Source organism: Giraffa tippelskirchi, chromosome 5 (genome assembly GCF_054371585.1).
Source record: "Giraffa tippelskirchi isolate mGirTip1 chromosome 5, T2T-mGirTip1v1.2.pri, whole genome shotgun sequence".
NCBI lineage: Eukaryota > Metazoa > Chordata > Mammalia > Artiodactyla > Giraffidae > Giraffa > Giraffa tippelskirchi.
In genome coordinates this window covers 128,566,507-128,588,184 of record NC_137279.1, presented here as the reverse complement: position 1 = coordinate 128,588,184, position 21,678 = coordinate 128,566,507, and the positions used below count along the sequence as shown (strand labels likewise).

Genomic DNA, 21,678 nt, shown 5'->3' with positions numbered 1-21,678 from the left:
ACATTTCAGGTGCTCAACTGTCACATATGGCTAATGGCTTCCATATTTGACAGTGTAGACTTAGATGTTACATAAAATATATTTACTTTAATTTAGAAGAACCCTTTCCATTTTCTTGTCCTCATATTTCACCCCCCAAATCTGCTAAAAAGTAAAATCTGATTCTAAGTAACAGGATGTAAAAGGAAACAAACATGGTTGCAATGCCAAATTTTTAAACCACACAAATAATGGCCTGTTCATAATTTAAATTAGCATTATTCCCCTCCTTAATTAAAATGCACTGCTATTACACTTGAACCTTACCTTCTTGAATTCATCTCTGCCAAAAGTCTTTGTAATTTTAAAATGAAAAACACATTTAACATAGGAAAAAAATAGCTATCCCATTTCAACCTCAAGGCTATCAATAATTAACTTTCATCAAACAGATCTTTGATATTGTATTGAACCATTTCTTCACTTCTTTCTGGGATTGCCACATGCACTGATTTTAAAAAGTGATTACTGCAGTAAAACCATGGGAGGGAAAAAGAGCTTCTTTATAGGACTTCATATTTTTATGTCTTCAATTTTAGCTTTCTAAAATACTGTCGTTTTTATACTTTCTAAATCAAAAGTAGTTAAAACACCTAAGAGTTTCATCTACATGTGGTGAAGAGAAGAAAAAATCCTAAATAAAAGCATCTCCCCTGTTACAAGTACTAGCTGCATCTCCTAATTTTTACTTTAAATACATAACTTGCATATCTACGTTACAAACCACAGAAGTGCTCAGAGAGAATTTAAGCTATTATTCCTGCAATTTTTCCTTAGACTTAATACACTGGTGGGAAGAAGAGCGGAACAGAGGAAGGAGAGCTAGATTTTAATGTTTGTCGTTTTATTTTTTATTAAAGCCAGAAAGATGTGTTTTTCCACCAGGATTGTTTTCCTAAGGCAAAACCAACAATAGAGTGCTGCATTCACCCATTCTCTACACGTAAATCCTTCCCGTGGATTCTGAGTTTTACTAATTTCTTTTTTTTTAAGAGAGATTCAAAACGTGAACTCAAAAAAGTAAAAGATTTCAGTAATTCTACACAAGAACAAATGGTGAAAACCTTCTGCTCCCTTTATTTCTTCAAAGTCTTATTCGTCAAAAATCTCTTTTTTAGACATCTTTAAACAATTGTCACAACTATCATTTGTTAATACATATGCCAAGTGCATCTAGAACTCTGGAATAAATTGTGAATTACTTGGGAAAAGTTCATCTATACACACACATCACTGGCAATAATTTTTAAAAATTTATTTATTTATGACTGTGTTAGGTCTTCTCTGCTGCACCTGGGCTTTCTCTGGTTGCTGCGAGCGGGGGTTGCTCTCTAGTTGCAGTGCACGAGTTTCTCACTGTAATGGAATTTAACTTATATGCAGAGTACACCATGAGAAATGCTGGGTTGGATGAAGCACAAGCTGGAATCATGATTGCCGGGAGAAATATCAGTAACCTCAGATATGCAGATAACACCACCCTTATGGCAGAAAGTGAAGAAGAACTAAAGAGCCTCTTGATGAAAGTGAAAAAGGAGAGTGAAAAAGTTGGCTTAAAGCTCAACATTCAGAAAACTAAGATCATGGCATCCAGTCCCATCACTTCATGGCAGATAGACGGGCAAACAGTGGAAACAGTGGCTGACTTTATTTTTGGGAGTTCCAAAATCACTGCAGATGGTGACTGCAGCCATGAAATTAAAAGATGCTTGCTCCTTGGAAGAAAAGCTATGACCAACCTAGACAGCATATTAAAAAGCAAAGGCATTATTACTTTGTTGACAAATGTCCATCTAGTCAAAGGTATGGTTCTTCCAGTAGTCATGTATGGATGTGAGAGCTGGACTATAAAGAAAGCTGAGTGCCGAAGAATTGATGCTTTTGAACTGTGGTGTTGGAAAAGACTCTTGAGAGTCCCTTGGACTGCAAGGAGATCCAACTAGTCCATCCTGAAGGAAAGCAATCCTGAATATTCATTGGAAGGACTGATGCTGAAGCTGAAACTCCAATACTTTGGCCACCTGATGCAAAGAGCTGACTCATTGGAAAAGACCCTGATGCTGGGAAAGATTGAAGGCAGGAGGAGAAGGGGAAAACAGAGGATGAGATGGTTGGATGGCATCACCAATTCGATGGACATGAGTCTGAGTAAACTCCGAGAGTTGGTGATGGACAGGGAGGCCTGGCATGCTGTAGTCCATGGGGTCACAGAGTCGGACATGACTGAGCAACTAAACTGAACTGAACTGAACTGTTGAGGAGCACAGGCTCTAGGATGCTCAGGCTTCAGTAGTTGTGGCACATGGGCTTAGCTGCCCCATGTGGAATCTGCCAGACCAGGGATCAACAATTTTTAATACAGTATTTTCTATACTGGTGGTGATGGTGGTGCACTTGCTCAGCTGTGTCTGACTCTTGCAACCCTGCGGACTGTATGTAGCCTGCCATGCTCCTCTGTCCATAGGATTATCCAAGCAAGAATACTGGAGTGGTTTGCCATTTCCTCCAGGGGATCTTCCTGACCCAAGATCAAACCCGCATCTGCAGCACTGCAGAAGAATTCTTTACTGCTGAGCCACCAGAAAAGCCCTGCTCATTTATGACCCTCTTCCAAATTCATCTTATCCAAGAAACTCTGCCAAACCACATATTAAAACTCTCTCTTCCTGAAACCTCAACCAAAAAGATGCTGCTCTAAATTTTTCAAATATAGTAAGCAAAGAGGCACAAAGTTAAAATCAACACACACATAAAACTGACATGAAGTTATCATCATGTGGCACACCAAGCTTTCCATCTTACCCATCAAATGCTGAGAGCCAAAGAAATCCCTTTTAAAAGCACTTTCTAGGAAATGATCATCAGAAGAGGGCAATTTCTATTGCCAGGTTTGTATGAGCTAACATTAGGTCTTCCTCTTGTGGTTCATATGGACCAGGTTCAAAATCTCTAGCTCATAAATTCTCTTTCCAGGAAATTGCTCTCATGCCTCTATTTTCTATCTCCACACCAACAGGAAGAGACCAAACCTAAGGACAGGTCATTTTAAAACAAAAATATCAATAACTATCTCAGCAATAAAATAATTTTAAAGCTGAGCAGAGTTAAGATTCAGAACACATTTACATATGGTATTAACTTCTAAATCTAACTATCCAATAATATGTCTATTCTTCTAATCTTATTCAAGCTGCTTCTTCCAGCCAAAGGAAAATGTAAAACTCTCTTAAAGAAAAAAATTACTTCATTATGGCCATGATAGAGTTACAGATAAGAGATTTACTTCCTCCCAAGAAACAACCAAAAAATACTGGACAAGATATATCAACTATATGAAAACAATGTTTCTTTTTTAAAAGACTCTGAACAGGCAACAATGGACAGCTATTACTGAAACTCAGGAGATAACTGAGGTAAGTCCTATGATTGCCATCTTAACCTGTCTTGAGAGCTTCCAGATCCTGGCTTGGGCAAGGGAAAATCAACAGAACCTAGTAAACTTTCTCAACTGAATGGATAGAGCTGAGGGCATGAGGAGACCAAGGTAGCTGAATACCAGAAAGGTAAGTATACAAACAAGATCTTCAGAGATTGACTTTGGGAACCCATTACGTATTCAGCTGTGTACTGATCAACATATGTAAGTAAAATACCCAAGGCTAGCGATAAAAGCCACCATTCACACAGGGCCAGGAATAGTAACTGTCCCCATGTGTTAGACTGAAGAATCCGTTTCAAGGCATTCTGGATAGAGTACACAAAAAGGTCACGCCTCGGGAGGAGGGAATAATAGCCCTAGGCTGTGTACTTCTGCATGCTCATGCATGCTCAGTCACTCAGTTGTGTCCAATTCTTTGCAACTCTATGGGCTGTAGCTCACCAGGCTCTTCTGTCCAAGGGATTTCCCAGGCAAGAATACTGGAGTGGGTTGTTATTTCCTTCTCCAGTGGATCTTCCCAACCCAGGGATCGAATCAGCATCTCCTTCAATGGCAGGTGGATTCTCTTACCACTGAACCACCTAGCCAAGTCACTCCAGAGCAAATTCTTTCCAAGTAACTTAACTGCATTCTTGGGCAAAGCTCAAGAATCTTTATAGGAAAACAGCCAAACCAAACAAGGTAAAATTCACAATGTGAGACATCCAATCAAATATTATCAGGCACAAAAAGAAGCAGAAAAATGTAACTAATGAGAAGAAAAAACAATTAATCAAAAGCAAACTGAGGATGAGATGGTTGGATGGCATCACCGACTCAATGGACATGAATTTGGGTAGACTCCGGGAGTTTGGTGATGGACAGGGAGGCCTGGCGTGCTGCAGTCCATGGGGTCGCAAAGAGTCGGACACAACTGAGTGACTAAACTGAACTGAACTGAAAATGATATTGATAGAAATGTTAGAACTACCAGATAAGGCCATTAAAAGGTATTAAGTCTGTATTTCTGTATGTTCAAAACTTAAGTAGAGACATACAAACACCACTCAGCTCCACCTTCTAGAGATGAAAAATGGGAGAAATGAAAAACACACTGGATAGGATGAACGGCAAATCAGACACGGCAAATCACAATACATAGAACCTGAATACAAAGCAATAAAAAATTTTCCAAAAAATGAACACAATATTAGTGAGCTATGGAACAACTTCAAGTGGCCTAATATCTGTGTAATTAGTCACTGAGGAGGAGGAAAGAAAAGCATAAAAAAAATTTGAAGAAATGATTGAAAAGTTTTCAAATTTGAGGAAAATTGTAAGTCTACAAGAAATTCAAAAAAACTTACAAGTAAGAAATAGGAAGAAAACTACAATTAGCCACTTTAGAATCAAACTACTTAAAACCAGGGATAAAGAAAAAATCTTAAAAGGAGACAAAAGGAAAAAAGACACATTATACACACAGAAACAAAGATAAGGATTGCATCTGATTTCCTGATGTAAACAATGCAAAAGTGAAGTCAATGACACATTATTACAGTACTGAAGGAAAAAAACAAACAAAAAACCCTGTCAACCTAGAGTCTTTAACTCAGAGAAAATATTTTTAAAAATTAAAGGCAAAATGAAGACTCAGACATATAGGAACAGCCCACACTACATGAAACATTCAAGGAAGTCCTCCATGCAGAAGGAAAATTCTATCAGTTCGAAATCTGGAGCTAAAAAGAAAGAACCCAAAAAACACCAGAAATGGAAGCTATATAGGCAAACATAAATTTATATAGAAAAATATAAATTTTTTCCTTTTTTTTCTTATTTTTTCCTTATCAATCTCATTTAAAAGGTAAGTGACTATTGAAGCAAAAATAACAATGCAGCATGGGATTTAAAACATACACAAAAGTGGCTTTCCCTGGTGGTCCAGTGGTTAAGAATCTGACCTGCAACAGAGGGACACCAGTTCAAGCCCTGGTCTAGGAAGATACCACATGCTTCAGGGCAACTAAGCCTGTGCCTCACAACTACTGAGCCCGCACTCTACAGCCTGCACACTCTAGTCATTAAACATGCATGCCTTAGAGCCTGTGCTCCAAAACAAGAGTGAGTGATAGTTGCTCAGTCATGTCCAACTCTTTGCAATCCCATGGACTATACATAGCCTGCCAGGCTCCTCTGTCCATGGAATTCTCCAGGCAAGAATACTGGAGTGGGTTATCATTTCCGTCACCAAACCAAGAGAAGCCACTGCAATGAGAAGCCCACATACCACAAGAGAGTACCCTCCGCTTTGCCACAACTAGAGAAAGCTTGCATGCAACAATAAAGACTAAGCGCAGGCAAAAATTTAAAAATAAACAATTTTTAACAACAACAACAAAAAAATACAAAAGCAAAATGCATGACAAAACTAGCACAAAGGACCAGAGAGGGGAAATGGAAATGTACTATTCTCAGTTTTTATATGACATGTGAAGTGGTACGAGAGCTCTTGAAAGTATATTGTGTAAGTTAGTTAAGGATATACACTATGAATCCTAAAGCAACCAGCAAAATAACAGTTAAAAATAATAAATTAACAAAAGATAAAACAGAATCACAAACAATATTTCATTCAGTCAAAAGGCAGAAATACTAAGATAAAAGAACAGTAAAAATAAGATGACAAACATAAACATAACCATATCAATAATTACATTAAATGTAAATGATCTATTTTACCCAAAATCTGGAAAACACTGTGTTCAGTAAAAGAAGCTAGTCACAAAAGACTACCAATGAAATGGCCAGAATAACCAAATCCATAGAGACAGTAGATTAGTGGTTACCAGGAAAGGAGGTGAAAAGAGGAGACTAATGGATACAAGGTTTCTTTTGGAGGTCATAGAAACATTCTGAAATTGGATAATGGTAATGTTTACACAATTCTGTGAGTATACTAAAAACTACTAAATTGTACACTTTAAAAGGGTGGATTTTTATGGTAAGTGAATAATTAAAAGCACAAGAGCAATACAATAAAAATACTGGCAAAGGGTTCTGAAACAATAATAAGCATAAATTTTCTTAGACCCAACCCTGCAAGAAGATTCTAATCCCAATTTCACTCCATAAGGAGTGAGTATATGATTTGCTTTGGCCAATAAAATGTAAGTTGAAGTTATGTATATCACTCCCTAGCAGATGTTTTAAGATATATTTCCTCTATATCCATTTCCCATTTGACATGAGTCTGGTTTATCCTGCAGAGAGGCTGGTCATTGGTCCAGAAATTAAGAAGTGTGCAATAAAAATGTACTCAGCCTAAAGTTTGAGATGAACATAAATGTAAGCAAGAAATAAAATTATGTCATAGTTGTCTTAAAAGTGATCTAACTACCACAATTAAAAGGTAAAGACTGTCAGACTATTTTAAAAAGAAAGAGCCATTATATATTGTCTGACAAACTGTAAAGATAAAAACAATAAAAGTAAAAAACAGAAAAATATATAAACTTCTAATACCATTCAAAAGTTACAATGACTATATGAGATACAGTAGATTTCTAAAGCAAACAATATTACTAGGAATAATGAAGGCATTTTGGCAACAGGATGTAACAATTCTAAATGTTTATATATACAACAATATAACTTCATATTATATGAAACAAAAGACTGATAAGATTTAAAGAGAAATAAATCACAATTATAGTTGGAGGTTTCAATACCCTTCCCTCAATATCTGATACAAGTAAACAGAAAACCAGAAAAGATATGGTAGACTTGAACAACACCATCAATCAATTTGAACCAATTAACATTTATAGAATATGCCACCAAATAACAGCTGAATATACAATCTTTCCAAGTGCACATAAAACATGTATCAAAACAGACTATACTCAGAACTATAAAACTTAAAGGGATCCTGCAAAAGCAGAGCTTCAGGAGAAATGTATAGCATTAAACACTTAAATGAGAAAAGAGGAAAGATCACAAAAATATTACAAGGACACAAGACATTACAAACAAAACCCAAAGACATTAGATAACAGCTACAGACTGAGCTTCCTCCTGAACACAGATGCAAAAATTTCAAACAAAATTTTAGCTCATCAAATCCAACAATATGTTATAAAGACAATATATAATGACTAAGTGGGGTTTAACTTTTAAAAAAAAGTAATGTCAAATTAAAAGAGGAAAACAACTGATCATTTCAATAGATTCAGGAAAACCATTTGACATAATGCAACATCTATTTCTTACAAACTCTTAACAAATGAGAAATAGGAACTTCCTCAACCTGATAAAAAGTCATCTACAGAAAACTAGAATTTACTCATTTTTAATGCTTTCCCCTTCAGTTCAGTTCAGTCGCTCAGTCACGTCCAACTCTTTGTGACCCCACGGACTGCAGCACGCCAGGCTTTCCTGCCCATCACCAACTCCCGGAGCTTGCTCAAACTCATGTCCATCAAGTCGGTGATGCCATCCAACCATCTCAACCTCTGTCATCCCCTTCTCCTCCTGCCTTCAATCTTTCCCAGCATCAGGGTCTTTTCAAATAAGTCAGCTCTTCCTATCAGGTGGCCAAACTACTGGAGCTTCAGCTTCAGCATCAGCCCTTCCAATGAATATTCAAGACTGATTTCCTTTAGGATAGACAGGTTGGATCTTCTTGCAATCCAAGGGACTCTCAAGAGTCTTCTCCAACACCACAGTTCAAAAGCATCAATTCTTTGGTGCTCAGCTTTCTTTATAGTCCAACTCTCACATCCATACATGACTAATGGAAAAACCATACCTTTGACTAGATGGATCTTTATCGGCAAAGTAATGTCTCTGCTTTTTAACATGCTGTCTAGGTTGGTCATAGCTTTTCTGCTAAGGAGCAAGCGTCTTTTAATTTTTAATTAAAATAATTTTAATTTTAAGCTTTCCCATTAAGATTGAGTAAATGACAAGGCTATCTGTTCATAATGTATATTCAAATTTGTACTGGAAGTACTAACCAGTTGCAATAAGGCAAGAAAAAGCTATAAAAGGCATCCATATTGTAAAGATGCAAATGTGCTTTTATTCATGGACCACATGCTCATCTATATAGAAAATCTAATGGAATCTTAAAAGACAACCTACCAGAAGAAGTGAATTTATCAAGGCAACAGAATACATGAATGATAAAAAAAAAAATGATTGTATTTCCATATGCAGACAAATGAACAATCAGAAATTAAATTTACAAAAACAATATCATGCACAAGTAATAAGTAAAAGCAAAATATAATGTGTTCATGGGTGAAAGGCACCATTGTTAGGAATTCAACACTATTCTGGTCAAAATCTCAGCAAGTGTTTTTGTACAAATTACTTGACGTAAAATTCACAAAGGTATGATAAGGAGCAAAAACGGTCAAAAGAGCAAAGACGATTAACACTATCTGATTTCAAGACTTATTATAAGGCTATAATAATCAATAGTGTCATATTAGCATTAAAGTAGAAAAATAAATTAATGGAACAGAAAAAGAGCCAAGAAACATACATATACAGACAACTGATTTTTGACAAAAGTGCAAAAGTAATTAAGAGGAAAAAGGACAGTCTTTTCAACAAATACAAAAGCAAACATGCATACTCAAAAACAACTTCGATCTATCCTTTGTTTCATACAAAAAAAAAAAAATTAACTCAAAATGGACTATGGTAAATGTAAAACTTAAAACCTAACATAGAAATCTATCTGTGTGACCCTGAGTTATCAAAAGCACAGTTCACAAAAGAACAATTTCAAATTGGACTTAATCACAATCTAAAACTTTTGCTCTTCAAAAGATACTGCTAAGAGAATAAGCCACAGATTGTGAAAAAATATTTGAAAAGCATACATACGTATAAAGGATTTGTACCCAAACTATATAAAAAACTCTTAAAACACAGTAAGAAAACAAACAACCTAATTTTTTTTAATGGGCAAAATTCAGAACAGATATTTAATCAAAGACGATTTATCAATGGCAAATTAGCACATAAAAAAAGTGCTCAACACCAACAGGGAAATGCAATTAAAACCACAAGATACAAATACCTGTAAGAACAGCTAAAATTAAAAAGACTGACTATACCAAATGTTGGTAAGGCTGCAGAAGAGCAGCAATGTTCATACACTGATGATGAGAATGTGAAAAACTATAGGCCCTCTGGAAAACAGTTTGACAATTAAATATACTTCTACCATATAAACCAGCCATTCCATTCCTAGGTATTTACCCAGGAGAAACGAAAGCATAAATTGATACAAAGGTTTGTACACAAAAGTTTATAGCATTTCACAACAGGTGAGTAGGTAAGCTGTAATATATCCAAACAATGGAATACTACTAAGCAATAAAAAGAAATGAACTATTCATATGTATTACAACACACATGAATCTCAAAACAATTCATTTTGAGAATAATGAAATAACCCATTAAAAAAGAGTATATACTGTATGATTTGATTTCTATAAAACTGTAGAAAATGCAAACCAATCTACAGTGACCAAAAGCAGATCAGTGGCTATCTGGAGATACAAAGGCAGATAACAGATACGTTCATTTTCCTGATTCTGGTGATAATTTCACAGGTATATACTTATGTCTGAACTTATCAAATTGTATACCTTAAGTATGTATACTTTATTACATCAATTACATATCAAAAGAGCTGTTAGAAATTATCTCTGTAATTATCCTTGTTTTGACTGAACATAAAAGGATGCTCTTCCAGTAACTCTTTTTGTAGCTGATGCCCTAAAGAACTATTCAGGAAGAATTTAGACAGTTTGCTACGTTAAGTAAACAAGTCTACTGCTATCCAAGTCAGAAGAAAATTTTAGTCCAATTTTAGTTTTAAGACCAACTCCTCCAAAAAATACTTGAAAACTTCTGTTAACTAACTCTGATTAAAAAAAAAACTAAACTTTTTTTTGGCCCCTCCATACGGCTTGCAGGATTTCAGTTTCCTGATCAGGGAATGAACCAAGGCCATGGCAGTAAAAGCCCAGAATCCTAACTCTATGCTACCAGGGATCTCCCCTAAACATTCTTAATACAAACAAATATTTAAAATTTTGATTATGGCATGCATACATATATGAATGGTTAAGTGTGTATGACAATTAAAGAAAGACAACCCAAGCAACCTCACTTACCTATTTTGTTCCTCCAGTTTAGCCAGGAGTTCTAAGTCGTCTGGACTCAACTGTGACGGTGAAGATGGTGAAAGGCCTGGCGTTGACAGTGTGGTAGATGAGGATGTAGTGTGTAAGGAAGCAGATGGACTTGCCACCTGACTGGCCATCTGGCTGACTGTATGTGACACTGTGTTCTTCACCCATGAGAGAGTAGAACTCAACTTTTCTGCAACCTTGTCTGTCGCCACCTAAGTATAAAAATAAAAGTTACATATATTTCAGTTTTATTGTATGCATTACCAAGAACTTGATAATCCTCATTAGTTTTATTTGAAAACCAGCAATCAGAATATTCTCTTTGAGTTAATAAAGGTAACACCTGCTTTAGCAATGACTGTTCTAGCTTTTGGAAACTCCATATTTCAGTTCTGTAGCATGCACAAATTAAAAGTGATTTCCAAACTACAGGCTGAAATCCATCAGGGAGTGATAAAATAAATTTAAGAGGTAACACCAGCATTTTTTTTAAATGGAAAGGAGCAGACAGTGTCAGTGTAAAGATATGTTGTCACAAAATTTCTGTCTCAATTACATATATGTATTAAAACTACATACTTCATGTATGTATATGTGATTATGTTGGGTTGGAATATGAAATATATTCTTCATTTGGGTTGTAGTCAAAAACAGTTGAAAGCCAAGGAACCAAAACATGTCCGTTAGGTGATCAGGATAGGGAAATCATATAACATGATCAACAATTCAACAAAAACTAGGCTTAGCATAAATAAGATTAAATGAGATTCATAATAAACCTTCAAACCACTATGAGTGTTTTCTTAGAAGAGGATTTAGTTCTAGAAGAACAAAATTATGATAAATGATTGAGTTAACAGAGTAAGAGAGTTTCGGGGTACAATTTTCAAACAGAAATAGAATAGGATGCCTAGAAAGAGTAGACATTCTCTGCCAATGGCTACAATTAAGAATCAATTATAAGAGTCAAAAATCAACAGTTGACTGAAGATGAATTTCTGCTTTAGGTGGGCAACCAGGACCAGAAAATCCTTTCAAATCCTAAATTCTTTTCATCTGCAAGATTCAATGAACTATATAACTGTATATAACTATATAACTTATATATGCTTCATAAATCATGCCAGTGTCTTAAGCAGATGTGCATACAAATCCGAAATTTTACACAAAAGGTAAACGACCGAAACACTACAAATTATTTTCTATGTAGACATTCTCAGCTAACCTTGGTTTCATATAGCAATTTATACACACACAAATTAAAACATCAACATATATATACAAATAAAAAGGCCACCCAGACTATCTTAGCAGATACTACTCTCTCCTCATAGGTTGCCCCAGTCTTGCCTTCTCACCTCATCAACAGATACATGACCTACCTCTCATTTTCATTTCCAATAACTTTTCTATTTTAGAACTTACTTCCCTTGGAATGGGCTGAGAGAGTTCTTATTGTTGAGGGAAGAACCCCCAGGAAAGACAAGCAGGATGAAGTAGGGGAATCCAGGAAAAGAAGTATGGAGCAGATCTTTAGGCTTCTAGGCAAACAGTCCTCACCAATGAACAGACTTGCAACACAGTTTATTAGGGTAAAAGATCATATAGGAACCAAATAATTTAGCCAGAACTTCCTCTGTACCAGGAAATGGTAAGAATCGTGGCAGTCAACAAGATAGCCTCTTGTGGTTTGTTATACTATTGATCTTCTCTACATAGTTACAAATACAAATTCAATTGTGAGGATAGCACTAATTTGCATCCTCAGATCAGTTCAGTCACTCAGTCGTGTCCAACTCTTTGTGACCGCATGAACCGCAGCACGCCAGGCCTCCCTGTCCATCACCAACTCCTGGAGTTTACTCAAACTCATGTCCATTGAGTCAGTGATGCCATCCAGCCATCTCATCCTCTGTCGTCCCCTTCTCCTCCTGCCCTCAATCTTTCCCAGCATCAGGGTCTTTTCAAATGAGTCAGCTCTTCCTATCAGGTGGCCAAAATATTGGAGTTTCAGCTTCAACATCAGTCCCTCCAATGAACACCCAGGACTGATTTCCTTTAGGATGGACTGGTTGGATCTCCTTGCAGTCCAAGGGACTCTCAAGAGTCTTCTCCAACACCACAGTTCAAAAGCATCAATTCTGCACTCAGCTTTCTTTATAGTCCAACTCTCACATCCATACACGACTACCGGAAAAACCAAAGCCTTGACTAGACGGACCTTTGTTGACAAATGTCTCTGCTTTTTAATATGCTGTCTAGGTTGATCCTAACTTTCCTTCCAAGGAGTACGAGTCTTTTAATTTCATGGCTGCAATCACCATCTGCAGTGATCTTGGAGCCCAAAAAAATAAAGTCAGCCACTGTTTCCACTGTTTCCCATCTATTTGCATCCTCAAAGCACACTATATTGTAAAACAGAAAACCTAACATGTAAAATTTACAGAAAAGTGTTATCCTTTACAGACCATTAATTTCAAATATACTTAACAACTTTTAAGAATTAATGCTTACAACAAAGACCAACTGTATAGCAATCCAGTATCTTATAATAACCCATTATGGAAAAGAATCTGAAAAAGAATATATATATAACTGGATCACTTTTATATACACCTGAAACACTGTAAGTCAACTATACTTCAATTTTAAAATACATATGGAAATATTTTTTAAAGAAAAAAAGCTTTACACTTCTCTTATATAAAAGTTCTCTACTCCAGCTAACTGTAGCAAAGACAAAAGACATGTATTATTTACTTTATTTTAAAAAATAAATTTATCATACCCCTTCTACATACTGTAGCAACTGGCTTCCATTTAAAGAGTTTGGAATAACCAAGAACACAATCCTGATATCCTTTCAACCTTGATAAAATGAAATTCAGTCTACAACTACTGAAGGCTCAACAACCCATCTTTAGCATTTTAAATTCTTAAATCTAACTGGAGTATTTAATTGCAGTTCCACTTTAATAATGTTTAATACTTATGGTTGTAGAAATCCCACAGGACTGAGTTATTTTTCATATATCATCATGTCCTATTTTTTCTTTAACTCTACGTTTCCACATCTCTACCCTGCCACCTCCAAACCTCTTTCCCTCATCTTATGTTAAACTGTCATGAAGGCACAATAAATCTGACAATGCAATTATGTCACAAAGTTGTCACAAAGTTCCTGTCTACCTCACAGAAGTGATATGCATTTGTTTTTAAAAATGAACATACTTTGAAAAGATTAAAACCATCATTAAAAAGGCTTAGTAATCAGGCACAAAAGGCCACACAGCATATGATTCCACTTACATAAATGAAGCAAACCTAGAGACAGAAAGTAGCTTAGTGGCCTGGAGAAATTGGAGGAGAGGGTATGGAAAATGACTACTAATGGGTACAGTTCTTCCCAGAGTGATGAAAATGCTCTGGGATGGACTGCAGTGACAGTTATACAACTTGTGAATACACTAAATGCCACTGAACACTTCAAAGGAGAGAATTCTATGGTATGTGAATTATATCTCAATTTTAAAAGGGCTTAGTCAATCCGAAAAGTTTTACATAATGTATAATTCCAACTATATAACATTCTGGAAAAGACAAAACTGTGGAGACAATAAAAAGATCAGGAGTTGGGCAAGGGAAGGGATAAACAGGCAGAGAACAGAAGACTTTCACAGCAGTGAAAGTACTCTGTTTGTTTGCTCAGTTGCTAAGTCATGTCGGACTCTTTGCAACCCCATGGACTGTAGCCCACCAGGCTCTTCTGTCCATGGAATTCTCCAAGCAAGAGTACTAGAGTGGGTTGCCATGTTCTCCTCCAGGGTATCTTCCCAACCCAGAGATCAAACTCACACCTCCTGTGTCTCCTGCATCGGCAGGCAGGTTCTTTACCACAGAGCCACCTGGGACGCCCAGAAACAAGTATGATGATTCCTCAAAAAAGTGAACATAGAATTACTATATAATACACCAATTTCACTTCTGGGAATGCACCCAAAAGGATTAAAAGCAGGGACTAAATGAGATATTTATACACCCAAGTTCATAGCAGCATTATCCACAATATTCAAATGGCAAAAGCAACTCAAATGTTCATTAATGGAGGAATGGATTTTTTTAATGGCAATGAAATATTATTCAGCCTTAAAAAAAAAATTCTGACATATGCTACATGAATGAACCCTGAAGATATTATTTCAAGTGAAATAAGCAAGTCACAAAATGACAAATATTCTATGATTCCACTTATAGAGGTACCAAAGAGCAGTCAGATTCATAGAGGCAGAACACAGAATGGTGGCTGCCAGGGAAGTGGGGAATGGGAAGTTTAATAGCTTCTCTAGAGGTGGATAGTGATGATGGTTGCATAACAAAGTGAATGTACTTAATGCCATTGAACTGTACACTTAAAAATGCTTAAAATGGTAAACTTTTGTTATGAACAGTTGGCACCTGAACAATGTGGGTTTGCACTGTGTGTGTCTATGTGTTAGTTGCTCAGTCGTGTCTGACTCTTTGCGACCCCATGGACTCTGGCCCACCAGGTTCTTCTGTCCATGGAATTCTCCAGGCAAGAATACTGGAGTGGGTTGCCATTTCCTTCTCTAGGGAATCTTCCCAACTCAGGGATTAAACTCCAGTCTCCTGCACTGCAGGCAGATTCTTTACCATCTGAGCCACCACAGAGTGGGTCCACTTATATGCAGGTTTTTTGCAGCAAGTATGTACTACCCAGTACCGCAAGATCTGTGGTTGTCTAAATCCAAGGATGCAGAACCATGAATACAGAGGTTGAACGGCAGTCATACATGGATTTTTAACAGTACGAGGGTCAGTGCCCTTAACTACCATGTTGTTCAAGAGTCAGCAGTTTATCATAATTAAATGAAAAAAAGAAATTTACATCTTTCATTCCTTTTATTAGTAATTTGTGTCTTTCTCTCTTTTGGTCTTTGTTAGCCTGGCTACAGGAGAAGGCAATGGCACCCCACTCCAGTACTCTTGCCTGGAAAATCCCATGGATGGAGGAGCCTGGTGGGCTGCAGTCCATGGGGTCACTGAGAGTCGGGCACGACTGAGCGACTTCACTTTCACTTTTCCCTTTCATGCATTGGAGAAGGACATCGCAACCCACTCCAGTATTCTTGCCTGGAGAATCCCATGGACGGCGGAGCCTGGTGGGCTGCCGTCTATGGGGTCGCACAGAGTCGGACACGACTGAAGTGACTTAGCAGCAGCAGCAGCAGCCTGGCTAGAAGTTTATCAATCTTTTCAAAGAACCAACTTTTATTAACAGTTTTGTTGATTTTTCTCTGTGTTCCTGTTTTCAGTTTTACTTACTCATGCTCTAATTTTAATTTCTTTTCTTCTACTTGCTTAAGGTTTATATCCCTCTTTTTCTCTGGTTCTCTAAGCTGGAAGATTAGAATACTCATTTTGCATCTCTCTTCTGTTTTAAAATACATTCAAATGCTCTAAACTAACCTCTAATACTGCTTTTGCTACTTTTCATTCTGCTTTAGTTCAAAATATTTAAAATTTTTCTTTGGACATTTTTTTGGATCCATGTGTTATTTAGAAATGTGTTTTTTAATCTCTAAATATTTTCATTTTCCAGCTATCTTTCTATTATTTCTAACTTAATTCCACTGTGGTCTGAGAGCACATGTTCAGGTGTGCTGAACCATATGACCCAGAATATAGTGTATACTGATGACTGATACATGGAAGCCAGAAAAGAATGTATACTCATTGGTTATCAGATAAACATCATTAAATACAGTTGACTGATGGTATTGTTCACCTGTATCCTTACTGACTTTATACCTCCTGTATCTAAATTACTGAAAAACAGGTGCTGAAGACTCCAACCATAATGGTGAATGTGTCTATTTCTCCTTGACATTCTATCAGCTTTTGCCTCATGAACTATGCCTTTTTGGAGGCTTGACCTCTTTATCAATACATAATGTCTGAAAACTTTCCTTCTCAAGTCTGCTTTGTCTGAAATTAACAACAGCTACTCCAGCTTTTTATTGACTATTCAAAAAAGTAAGTAATTTATACAATACATAGGTGGGTTTGAAGGCCATCTGGTTTCCAGTTTCTGACTGTTTTTCATCTAGGGTATTTCCCTTACCTTCTTGGAAATACAATTTTGCATTTATAAAGATTTTTGCATTTCTAGATGCTTTATTTAAGGAAGAGATTTTCCAAGCTTTGTGGTGAACCATATTGCTTAAAGCAGTCCTGTAGATTAGGTGACATTTTTTTTTTTTTTAATTATTCAACTTCTCAGAGACTGAACTGTAATTATTGTACAGGTAGGAATTATATTACTATATTACTGTCAAGATAGAAGGTAAAGGAATATACTTTCCAATCTTAACTGCCCATAAATCCTTTTTTTCATCATTATATGCAAACATATTTTGCGAAATGCTATTTCCAAACAGTATTCATTCTTTAAGGTGTTTGTAATTGTGTTCTTACTTTTCTCTCCATTTCTATGGTACTTTTCATCCTTAAGGTCAGTCCTCTATAAATGCTGGTCCCATTTCCACCAATTCAACCAACCAAGGATAGAAAATATAGTTGGGAAAAAAAAAATTCCAAGAAGTTATAAAAAGCAAAAAACTGAATTTGTATTCCGATAACTATATGTACATACCATTTACATTTTATTAGGTATTACAAGTTACCTAGATATGATTTAAAGTATTCAGAAATATGTGTAGGTTATATGCAAATACTGTATTACTGATACGTAAATTTTGGTATCCATGGGGTCCTAGAATCAATCCCCTGCAGATACTGAGAGACAACTGAATTGAATACTTTAGCATTTGTTAGTAAAGTAATAACAGTTCATATTTACTAAGCGCTTAGTGCTTACACTCAGATACTTGATATCACCTAATTTAACCTCCAACCCTGGAGTATCTGTGTTACATTATCCTTATATTGTTAGATTATTAACCATTTAGACGTTAAAAGTTCCTCAAGAAATAAAAATAATATTTCATATATATTCATATTGTCACCAAAAAGAACGTAATAGGTCAACAAGATTACTCTTTTCATGAATTGTCTTGATGAGCAAGAACAAAGCTATATGTACAGTAATCAAAACAGTGGTACTGACACAAAAACAGACACAAAGATCAATGGAACAGAAGAGAGAGCCCAGAAATAAACCCACACACCTATGGTCAATTAATTCATGACAAAGGAGGCAAGTATACACATGGAGAAAAGACAGTCTCTTCAGTGATCCTGGGAAAACTGGACAGCTATATGCCAAACAATAAGTTTAGAACATTCCTTCACACCATACACAAAAATAAACACAAAATGGTTTAAAGACCTAAATATAAGACTTGAAACCATAAAACTTCTAGAAGAAACAAAGGCAGAACACTTTTTGACATAAATCCTAGCAATATTTTCTTGGGGCCATCTCCTAAGGCAAACGAAATAAAAGCAAAAATAAACAAAAAAAGTCACTAACAAAACAAAAAAGCCAACCTATGGAATGGGGGAAAATATTTGCAACTGATGCAACCAACAACAGATTAATATGCAAAATACACACATAACTCATACAACTCCATGCCTGCCCACCAAAAACAAATCGAACCCAGTCAAAAAATGGGCCAAAAATCTGATTAGACATTTCTCCAAAGAAGTCATACAGATGGCTAACAAGCACATGATAAGATGATCAGCATCATTAATTACTAGGGAACTGCAAATCAAAACCTCAATGAGACATATCATCAAAAAGTCTACAAGCAGGGACTTCCCTGGCAGTCCAACAGTTAAGATTCCCCAAGCCACTGCAGGGGGCGCAGGTTCAATCCCTGAATGGAGAACGAAGAGCCCAGGTTCAATCCCTGAATGGAGAACGAAGAGCCCACGTGCCATGCAGCATGGCCAAAAAAATTTTTTAAATATTATTTAGATAACTGAGTTAATTTTTTTTTAAAGTTCACAAATAATAAATGCTGGAGAGGTTGTGGAGAAAAGGAAACCCTAGTACACTGTTGGTCAGAATGTAAATTGGTGCAACCACTTGGAAAGTAGTGTGGGGAGAGAGCAAGTTGGCCAAGATGCCATGTTCAGGCTCTCTGGCCCCACATTTTGCGAATAGACTATGTGACAGCTGAGGTCATTTGTAGCACTGTGCATGCACTTCATGAGGTACTCACTTGGTCACAGGCTGCTTTGTGCAGTACGCCTGTATGAGCTTCACCATGAAAGCCATGGCTGCTGCTGCATTGGGGCTACACTGGAGCAGCCTCATGGTTATGTTATATGAGATTATGTTATGGCTATGTCATGGCTACATTATGGTTATACTGTGGCTGCTGTGTCAGCCAGGAGAGAGGCTGTGTTATCGCTGCCGTGGCAGTCAAGAGAGAATAAACATGTCTGCAGTTCCTACGGCTCCTTGAGTCTCCTTCCAGCCTCTTAGTTTGTGCCTTGCCTACCCTGGGTTCAGCGAACAGTCGGAACAGCAAGACAACTGGTGTCATGAACAGGATCAGTGATACAACTGGCACAGTCAGCAGGATATCCAGCAGGGAGAGGACCCTGAGGCTCCCAGGAAGTCAGCAGGATACCCAGCAGGTAGGGGAGCCAAAGGCTCCACTGGATGGAGGAAGCCAGTGGCCACCATATAGCATGTGGTACCATGTGGCTGCGACTCTCTCAGCATGGGGTCTGGTGGAAGACTGGGAGGCAGTGTAAGGTTCATCAGATAACACTGAAAAGGCATTACAGGCAGTGAGCTCCCGTTTGCCAAACAAGGTGGCACGGATTGCCACTGGCACCATGTGGTAGATTTTCCTGACTGCCCTGAAGGCAAACATGCATAACGCCCTCCTTGATGCTACACTAGTGCGTGATGTGCAGAGATGCTTAGAAAAACTAGAGCAACGTATACTGGCATTAGAGCAAGAACTCCATGGCCCTGAAGAACCCAGCATCTCTGACAACGAGGTGGTAAGTGACGATGATGATGAACATGAGACTGAGGATAATGATGATGAATGTTGTGAGACTGCAGGTCCTCACTTGGCAGCGAGGCCTGTTGTACAGCAGAAGTGAAGCATGAGCAGCCTGTGGCTCAGGGGGACATCTTCAACGGCCCCCAATGTGACTGAGTTCACAACGTATCAACCATATACTTAGGCGGAGTTGGTAGACTTGGGTACGCAGTTTCAGCAAATTCAAAGGAAACCATGGCAGCTCGGCTCCTGCAACTCTTGAGACACAGGGGTGGATGGTATCCTGTGTTCTGGGGACGAAATAGAATGGCTGGCATCTATAACTACTCATCCCCTCATTGAAACAAAGGTTTCATTCTGCCTAGCAGAATGCTAGGCAATTAACGCAAGGGGCGCCTAAACAAACGCACACCCTCATGGAATGGTTTAACACTGTCATCTCCACTGTGTGGTCAAACGCAGGAGAGCTCCCAGATACTGTGAGTAAATGGTATACCTACGACACGTGGACCCAAGTAGTGAGAGAACTGGGCATGAAGCAGTCAATATTCAACCCAAATACCGGAGGCCCAGATGACGAGCATTTTACAGGCGGCATTAGAGAAGCCATTTTGAACAATGCCCCATCTACCTTTTTTGGACCCCTGACTGCTATCCTAACACCCTATGTAGGGCACCCCATCTATGAGGTGACCTTGATGGTGGCTAACTTGGGAGAAATTGAGGGGCGGCAGCAGGCCAAAGGGGATTAGACATGTGAAGACCCCGAAGGGGGTCCGAGCTGGTAAAGGCCCCAGCCTGGTGAAGAGAATGCAAGTGTGGGTTGATCTGCTGGCAGCAGTTGACAGAAATAAAACTGATAAACAGCCCAAAGCTCTGCTCCTAGAGCTAAGGAGGTAACTGAGACCAGAGCAGCAATTTACCACATTTGGGAAGAACCCACAGAAAGAAATGGGCAGCTCAGCTAAAAGATTATACGGCGCCCTAGGACATTCCTTTAGACGATGCCCTTTTCCGCTCTGAATATGGCTCAGACCAGGGTGCCCTCCTGAAGAACCCAAACAAGGACACGCGGCCCCATGTAGAACTTGCAATTCACTGGTCACTAGCTAATGTACACAGAGTAATGGCCCTGGTTGACACTGGTGCTGAATGCAGCCTTGTTTATGGCAAGCCAGAGTAGTTTCCCAGTCCTAGTGCATACACTGATGGCTATGTGGCCAAATGATACAGATTTGGAGAAGACAACGGCACCCCACTCCAGTACTCTTGCCTGGAAAATCCCATGGACGGAGGAGCCTGGTAGGCTGCAGTCCATGGGGTCACTAAGGGTCAGACATGACTGAGCGACTTCACTTTCACTTTTCACTTTCATGCACTGGAGAAGGAAATGGCAACCCACTCCAGTGTTCTTGCCTGGAGAATCCCAGGGACGGGGGAGCCTGGTGGGCTGCCATCTATGGGGTCACACAGAGTCGGACACGACTGATGCAACTTAGCAGCAGATACAGATTTAGACTGTAAAGACTTAGGCTGTGTTCTAGATTTAGAACTGTACTATAAAAGGCTGTGTCATATGATATGCTACTACCCACTGATTCTCTTGCAGATTTAGAAGAGTGTGAGAGCATTTGGAATCATGTAGGGTGGCCTGGGAATGCCTCAACCTTGAAGGGGTGGGCCCCAGCGCCTGTAGGGAGTTTTGCGGGTCCTTAATAATAAACCTGGCAGGGGTGGAGCTTCCCCTGTGGAGGCTCTCCTGCAATCTCACAAGGACAGATGGTGGACTGGACTTGGCCACGGAAGATAAAGGCACTCCACACATGGAGGGTGGCTCTTCTAGCCCCATGAGGGCAAGGACTGGAACATGAATTCCAGGTGATACCGGGCATTGGGTTTTGCTATGTATTGGGGATGTAACTGCTGTTGTAGCCACTGCTGTTGCAAGATGTAAATCTAAGGGTCAGTGCTACTCGCCAAGGGAATATCG

The 21,678-nt window shown here is 38.2% G+C and overlaps 1 protein-coding gene across 8 annotated transcripts in view; it reads right to left on the bottom strand.

Annotated features, from left to right (window-relative positions):
* EVI5 (ecotropic viral integration site 5) overlaps window positions 1-21,678 on the bottom strand; it is a 223,088-nt gene that overhangs the window by 154,613 nt on the left and 46,797 nt on the right. For 6 of the 8 annotated variants that reach the window (XM_081486300.1, XM_081486303.1, XM_081486304.1 and 3 more), the window contains exon 2: window positions 10,657-10,886. In XM_081486300.1, the coding sequence (XP_081342426.1) occupies window positions 10,657-10,805 (149 nt within the window). In that variant the 5' untranslated portion in view covers window positions 10,806-10,886. Of the gene's footprint in view, window positions 1-10,656; window positions 10,887-13,462; window positions 13,802-21,678 lie in introns of those variants that run through there. The other 2 variants (XM_081486301.1, XM_081486302.1) reach the window with 2 other exon arrangements.